We start from the raw sequence: 8,578 nt of genomic DNA, 5'->3' as shown, positions 1-8,578 counted from the left end.
AACAAAACTGGCAAAAGCCTGTTGTTCCACACTGCTAATAGTCTGATTCTTTATATCAGACATAGTAGTCTAGCCAGTCTTCATTTATCCTGGGAAAACCTTTAAAACTAGATCTGAGATGTGACTTGTATGTATCTAAAGATAGTCTTCCTTTATTCATGCTGTCACTCACATAAGATCACATTTCAGAGAGATTTGATGAGAATATTATAGTTTCAGTATTTACACTAAAATGAGTTTTATCTTTATATATTTATTTGTCCTAATAAGTAAAAAACGAGTCAAAGCTATAATTTCCTATAAACGTAAAACAGCTAACACAACCTTGGAGCAATTTTAGCAATCTTATTAAAATTAGGCTTATTTAGGTAAAATATATTTACATCAAAAGGAATGTCTTTGATACTGTAGAGGATCCTGTTGCTTTGAAAATGTTTTAGGTTGTGGTTGGAGAATGGCTCAGTGTTTGTTTTTTGTACAAGCATGAGGACCTGAAATCAGACCCCAAGCATATGATTCCAGACTAGGGGTGCAGAAGCAGACAGGTCCTAGAGACTTGGTGACCAACCAGTCTGGTCAAACTAGTGATCTCCAAGTTCAATAACAGACTCTGTCTCAAGAAAATAAGGTGGAGAGCAATCACGTAAGATACCCAAAGTTGATCTGACCTTCATGTATATCCACACAGGCAATTCTGCTGGCACACACTATAGACACATATACCATACTTTATGTCTCTCCTCTTTCCCTCCCTCTCTCCCTCTCCCCCTCTCCTCTTTGTCTCTGTCTGTCTGTCTGTCTGTCTGTCTCTCTCTCTCTCTCACACACACACACACACACACACACACACAAAGAAAATGATTTATATTAATTGGTTTTTATCTTTATTTACTTATTTTTTGTAGTCTTAGAGGTGGAACACAAGGCCTTATATATAATAAATAAACACTCTACCATTGAATCCCCAGCCCTCTTTTTTCTTCTTATTTTTAACACAGAAGCTCACTAAATTCCTCAGATTGGCAACTTGGAATCTTCTACCACAACTTCCTGAGCTTGTGGGATTACAGATCTGCATCACAGGCCAACCTGGTCCTGTGGCTTTAGGATGCCATGTAACTTAAGTATTATCCATTTCAAATTAATTCCCTTTATTTTATCTTCCAGGGGAAAACTTACCCATTTCGTGGTGCATTTCCACCTGTGTGGAATCCCTTGGCATATTTGGATTATAACAACCTGTGGAGGACAATGGATGAAATGGGAAAAGAGGTAAAATGTGTGTTTGGTTTGCACATGACATATTGCTGAAGAATGAAACTGATTAATATCCTTGTAAGGTGCAGGGGGCATTGCTCATTTGCATTGATGCATGCCCTTTCTAGTGTAATCAGTAACTCTGCAAAAGCTGGAAGGATTTCCACTTGACAGATGGAGAAAATGAATGCCAAGTGTTTATATAACTTACTCAAAACCATGCAGCAAGGGAACCAGAATTCAAAACCACTCTTGCTTATACTACTGCCTGTGTGGCTTCACTTCTATGCCTGTGGGCATATATATGACATTTCTGCCAAATATCTACTTAAAGTTATGTATCTACAATGCCACTTTAAATAGTAAAGGAGAGGAGGACTTTCTACATCCAAGTTTATTTGGGGGCTAAAAATGGGTGTGATCTTCCAATAATAATATTGATATTTATAATGACCATCATTATCCCAATTACAAATAAATTTATATGTGCTGTAGTTATAATCACTATTATTACTATTATTTGACAATGGTATTAAGGCATAAATTCCAGATTAATCTCACCTCTCTATGCACTTCCAAGCCAATTGTAGACACCAAGAAACAAGTTTTTAGAGGTTAACATGAAGGCTTCTCTGAAGAAAGTAGTAGAGCAGTGGTGGCAGTTTCCTTCACTCATGAGTGTATGACCTTTCATTGCAGATCCCCACTGATGCACCATGGCAAGCACAACATGCTGAGGAATGGGACAAGATGACCATGAAAGAGCTCATTGACAAAATCTGCTGGACAAAGTATATTTGAATGCTTAAAATCTTATTTTAAAAATCTTTCCCTCTGATCCTTGGTATCTTGTCTTGAATAGTAGTGCTGTTCTTAGCAACTTATAGGGAAAAGTTAAGAAATATAATAATCTTATTAGTAGATTTCAGCAGAAAATGAATCAAAAACTTAAGAAAGTAGGTACATAGAGTAGAACATCTTTGAACAAAAGGGTCATATCTTGAATAAAAAAGAGTAACTGTTTTTATATTGTATAGAGGTTACTTACAAAAGCAGTGTTTGTAAACATTATTGCAGTCATTGAGAGTACCAGCTCCAAGACCATACCCAGGGTATGCAAAAAAAATCCACAATGTCAGTGAGAAATAAACTTTTTCTATTTAAGTGGAAGGAAAGGAGCACACACGTGTTCTGATGGTAACTTTCTTATTACTGCATCCTGAAATCTCTTCTTTGTTTTTACATAGTTATATATTCCCAACGGAAAGCTCTTTTTTTGCGCTGTCTGGGCGTGGCTGGGAGTGAATAACCATGGCAGTGCTTGGCTATCAGCCAGGTTCCCTGATGTGCAGGCTGTAAAGTGTGGGTAGGAGGCACATAGCACTCTGCACTTTTTCGAGGGACAGTGACCTTAAAAGCGTCCCAGGACCTAAACATAAACAACAAACTGTTAGTTGGCTGAACTTTGAGTCTTATATCATAAAATTGAGATTAGGAGTTTGTGCAGAGAGTTAGAATTTGTGTAGGGAGTTATGTCTTTAATGTTAATGTTATCAGCCAGAGTTTAGCAAGCGGGGAACTGACTCCAATTGCTTTATGCCTGACTTTGGTTCACCAACCAGACATCTGGGAATCTGTCCTTGTGCGATTCATTTGCAGGGGCAACTAGTCAACGTTGAATTTTCTCTGAGGTTTAAATCAGCTAATTGTATGTAGCTGTCTAGAACTGGGGAGATACTGTTGCTTTTTTTGTAAGCCTGAGCTAATATACAACAGATTTCTAAGTTTCTCACAGTTTCTGTCTAACAAAGGCCTAGCTATGAAAAATATCCTAGTATTATTTTGATTCATCAAAATTACACAGCTTAAAAAGAAATCGTCTTCCTGACAATCCACAGATAAATATACACAGTATATTCATGGAGAAAACACTATCAATCCAGGCAGTGGGAAAATCCCATAGCTTTAAGGAAGAATTCTAGTAGCGCATGAGAAAATTACAGATAGAAGCAGACAGTATTCATAGTTTGTGGCCCTGTATGCCTTGCTTGACGAGGTTCCTCCATCAGAGTTATTCATCTGGTGGGTTGACCTTAGGAATATCAGTTGTCATCTGTTGCATATTCTTATGGCCTCTGGCAAAACATATTTTTAAAAAATCAATCCCAGAGGCTAGAAAGATGGCTCAATGGTAGAGAGTATTTGGATGTTACTTAACAAGAGACCTTGAGTTCAGATCACAGCACCCTTGTTGGGTAGCTTACAATTGCCTATAATTCCAGCACCAGGGGATCTGATCGTCTGTTTTGGTCTCCAAGGATACCCAACAAATGTGCCTCTTCCCTATATTTAAAAATGAAAGTAAAACTGATTTTTCAAAAATAATTTCCATATATCTATAGATGTGAAGCCAGTCTAGATGAGTAAAAATATAAACCATTCAATTATTGTAATTATGATTTATTATTAGCTTGGTAACTTACAGTTTACTATTACAATCATGATTTATAAAGATAGGGATATCTTCTAAGAAATATGGTATTAGTCAATTTCGTGGATAAATATTCCAGAGTGTATGTGAACTAAGATGACTAGTAGGCTATATAATCTTATGGAAGGAATATCACATATGCATCGTTCATAGATCAAAATGCTATGTGGTACATGCTTATATTTATTTTGTCTATATTTGAATTGGTACATATAATATTTACATACTTGTTAGCATATATTTATCCTGGACCTACTATGTGAAGGCACTCTTACAGACAATGACTGAGATATAATGGTGAATTTGTTAGTATTTAGCTTCTCATGTAGGTATATCTTCTAGCAGGCAAGATAAACATTGAACACATAATTACATAGTGCTAACAAAGTACCTAACAAAGGGAATCTTAGTTATTCTAAGGATAGAAAAAAATCATTCCTTGGTGTAGCAAATGAAGCTCCTGTATATCAATTAAGAATGAACCCACAGCTATATAAACCACACTTAAGAGTAGACCCATGCCCAGCAGTAGATGACAAACACATACATACACACACACACACACACACACACACACACACACACAAATTTTTTTTTTCTAAATTTTTGTCTTATATTGCTTTGTTTGGACATTTTCTTCTGTCTTACTAGTTTTTTTTTGCTTGGATATGATAGTCCAATTTTGTGTTTTTGTGGCCTTGTATGTGTGTGCTGTGCTCTTTTCTTCTAAATTCTGTTGTTTTATTTTTATTTGCCTATTTGATTTCTAAAGAAAGAGAGAAAGAAGGTGAAGGATAGATAGTGTAAGTTATAGTATCTTATAGGAATGGCCAAAGAAGGCTTACAGGGAGGCAGGGAGAAGAGTGATATATTTTCTTCTGGGAATGACTCATAGGCTCAGATTTGGGGACAGAAAGGGCAAATGTAGACTAGATGTAGATGGCATCTCCTAGGAATGACCCACAAGAACAGGGAAGGCGGGATTAGTGGGCAATGTGACAAGATGTGTTATTCCAGGAATGACTCCCGAGTTCTTGGGGAAGAAAAGGAATAGTAGATAAGGATATATGTTACAGGAGTGACTCTAGAGCTGGGTGTATACACAGAACATTGACTGATACAGGGGCATATCTTTCAGGAATGGCTCATAAGAGCAGATAGGTATAAGATGAAATGGAGATGGGGTAAGGATAATTTTCAGGAATCATTTACTGGAAAGAGTCTGGAAGATTGAGGGGTAGACCTTGTTTGGGGGTGGGTATTTCCCAATGATGAGACAGGATCAGAGCTTCTATCCAGGGAAAGGATTAGTGTGATATTGTGTTGTCTTTCAGGATTGACTCACAGGGGAATAGGGGATATGGAGGCTATTTTTGGCAATAATAGTAACTTCCTAGCATGAGGCTTTCAGGAAAGTTCTGTACAGACAGGGAAAGAAAAGAATGATGGATATGGTTACTAGAGGTGATCTTCCTTGAACAAACTACTGCTTGCACAAAGTAGGAAACATGAAAATTTGGGGAAACAAGATAGGAAAGTGAGGGAACTGGAAGAAGGATGGTATAGAGAAATGTTATTTTCTAAGAAAAAACTAGGACCCTGAGGGCAGGGCAAGTAGAGAAAGGGAAGTTTGGTATTTATCAAGTAGGAATGACCTACTTGAGATTGAAGGAAGAAAAATTTGTTATGTCATCTAGCAGCCACCCTTAAGGGCTTGAGTAAGATAGGATAGGTTGGATGTTGTTGGGTGGAATGGTATCTTCCAGGAATGAGCCACTAGGACAGCATGGAGAAGAAGGTTGGATGGCATCTTCCAGGAATGAGAATAGATGCAAAAATTGTGTATCATAATGGGATATATTCTAGGAATAATTCATAGGGGCAAAGGACAATTGGAGAGCAGATTATGGATGACATAGTACTGTTGAAACTAAGAGTGAGACTGATTGTGGTGGATGATCTCTTCCAAGAATGATCCATAGATACACAGGGAAGCAGGATGTATGAACATTTGGGGGAGGTGAATATTTTCTAGAAGGGACTACTTATAAGGACGATGGGAATACAAAGAGAGTAGCATAATTTTAGTAGATGGTATTTTCCAGGACTTGAGCCAATGAGTTATGAGAAATTCAGTAAGGGTAGATGCTGGAATGGAATGATATAGTACAGGAGTGACTGATAGATACAAGGGGTGAAATAGTGGGTGAATAGTGTTGGGATATTGGTATCTTTCTGCTGTGATCAACTGAATTGTAGGAAGGAATACAGGAAGGGTGAAAGTTGTGAGGAGGGATGGAATTTTTCAGCAAGATGCCAGCCAGGGTCATGGAGTACAAAGAAAGATGATCCTCATGGGAAAATGTGAAATTTTCCGTTAAAGAACCAGGCTTAGGAAAGAGAAGGGAGCACTGCAGTAGTGTGGCGCGATGGTATTCCAGGAATGATCCACAGGAGTTGGAAGAAATCAGAAGTGTAGGTAGCTGGATAATGGCTCAGTGAATAAAGTGCTTGCTTTGCAAGTGTAAGAACAAGAGTTTTGATCCACATAGAAGCTGGGCAGGCATGGCAGCCTGCCTGTAATCTCTGTGCTCTTGAGGCAGAGACAAGGGATCCCTGGGGCAAGCTGGATAGCTAGACTAGCCAAATTGGCAAGCTCCAGGTTCAGTTGAGAGATACTGTCTCAGTAAAATGAAGTGGAGAGAGATCCAGGAAGACACTTGGCTTCAACCTCTGCCACCCACCCCGTGCTTGGAGATAAGTCCATGTGAAAACATATATGCACACACACTACACACTTACATGCCAAAACAACAACAAACAGAATGCACCACAGTGATGAAGGGAAAGTATGGGCGTATAAATGTGGTGGGAGAACATGTTCTAGGTGGCCCGAAAGGGTGAGATGTTATCTTCTAGGTATGGGCCAAGGTTAGAGGTAAGCTTGATGTTAGATTAATGTGGGAATAGTAATATCTTCCAGGAATAAGCCATAGCAGCATTTGAGAGTCAGGAAAAGACAGATAGGGTTAGATGCTAACTTCCAGGATAATTCATAGAGCCAAAGGTGGAGAGATATAAAAATACATATTAAGTGGGGACATGGTATTTCCTATGAAATGACCCAAGAAACACTGTACCTTATAAGAATGACCACAAAAGCATGGGGAAACAGGATGGTTGGATTTTTTCTGGAGCAGCATCTTTTCAGGAATGGCATATTGTTAGGGTAGGAGAGAGTAAAAAGTAGATATAAGTGGGATGTTAGGAATTTCTTATAGAAAGGAAAATGAGGAAGATGATGTTGAAGAATTATGTCTTCCAGGATTAACCAAGAGGAAGGGGAGAGGTTCAGACCTGTGAGTGATATAAGGCAATAGTACTTTCCAGAGAGAAAATATGGAGTGGCTTTTGGAAATGGCTTGAGAAGGGAAGGAAATTGGCACATTTTATCAAGTGAATGGTCCGTATGCCTGGAACATAGAGCAAGTAGTATAATGAGTAATTGGAGTAATAGGTTGAACAGCCTATAATGCATCTATTATATTGTCTGCATGCAATGTTTCTCCATTTTAGGCCATTGAAGAATTTTTTAATTTTGTGTTCTTAAACTTAGTTTAGTTTAGTTTTGTTTTGCTTGTTTTTGCTTTTGTGAAATAAAGTTTCATTATGTATGCCAGCGTGGCCTCTAACTTGTTAGCCTCTTTCCTCTGTCTACTACATGCTGAAATTACAGACCTTGTTACCATGCTCAGCTTGCCACCAAAATGTTTTTAAAGTCCTCATTGTGTTTAGCATGGCAGAGGGTATTAGAGGTGATATAGAGTGATAATATGGAGTTCACCACTTTCTCTGTCCATGTAAGAGATTATACCGTAGCATGGACCAGAGTGGAGGCAGAAGAGATGGAAAAGTGAGGAAAATCTTTAAAATAGGTGAGAAGTATGCCTAATGATCAAGGATATTGATAGACCATAGATAGATAGACCATATTTGGGGCTAACCATATTTCTTAGTAGCAGGAGAAAACTTTTTCTTTTTTCTTAGAAATTAACAAATGCTTTCCTATGAACGTTGAGACCATGAGGTTTTTGGTTTTGTTTAGTTTTGTTTTGTTTTCCAAAACAGTAGAAACACTTTCTGTTCATGTTATATTACATTTTGTAAAGGTGCATTCCTCTGAGTTCTGTATGTATTTTTAATTATGTTATTATTGATTTGTGTGTGACTGGTACATACATTTCACAGTATGTGTGTGTCACATGTGTGGAGATTAGAGGATAACTTTCAAGTCTTGGTTCTCTCCTTCCTCCTGTATGCATTGACATGTGATTTCCACTCTTACTCTGGGAACAGAACTGCTAGAGATTTTGCTTCTCTTTTTGTGAACATCAATGTGACTTCTGAGCCTCATGAGGTATCTGCCCTGTGGTTCTTGTGGTACGTGAAGCAGTGTGGTGGCACCACTCGGATATTCTCAGTCACCAATGGAGGCCAGGTATACCTTGTCTGTTCTAAAACTAACTTGCCCAGAACTATGCCTTGATAATTCCTTCATTGTTTATAATCACGTATAGTAGTATAAAATGATCTAAAAATACATCTGAAAATTTTCTCATTTCCTTTTTTTATTCCTGAAAAGTTCATTGCTAAAGAGTGTTTGTTTCATTTTGAATTAATTGATGTCTAATTTTGAATGTTTCATTTTGAATTATATCTTAATAAAGTTCCTTCCTTTAAAATGTTGGAAAATGAAGCTATTAATGTAGAAGCAGCTAAACTACTAAAAATAAGTTAATTTCCAAAAAATGTGTCATGCTTATAAAATTA

At 37.7% G+C, this 8,578-nt stretch overlaps 1 protein-coding gene across 1 annotated transcript in view; it reads left to right on the top strand.

Moving 5' to 3' along the window:
* LOC131899082 (amine oxidase [flavin-containing] A) overlaps nt 1-8,578 on the top strand; it is a 65,783-nt gene that overhangs the window by 39,685 nt on the left and 17,520 nt on the right. The window contains exons 4-6 of the mRNA XM_059250457.1: nt 1,168-1,272; nt 1,957-2,048; nt 8,105-8,246. Coding sequence (XP_059106440.1) covers nt 1,168-1,272; nt 1,957-2,048; nt 8,105-8,246 — 339 coding nt within the window. The remainder of the gene's footprint in view (nt 1-1,167; nt 1,273-1,956; nt 2,049-8,104; nt 8,247-8,578) is intronic.

This window comes from Peromyscus eremicus, chromosome X (assembly GCF_949786415.1).
Source record: "Peromyscus eremicus chromosome X, PerEre_H2_v1, whole genome shotgun sequence".
Taxonomy (NCBI): domain Eukaryota; kingdom Metazoa; phylum Chordata; class Mammalia; order Rodentia; family Cricetidae; genus Peromyscus; species Peromyscus eremicus.
This window is presented reverse-complemented; position numbering and strand designations above follow the sequence as displayed.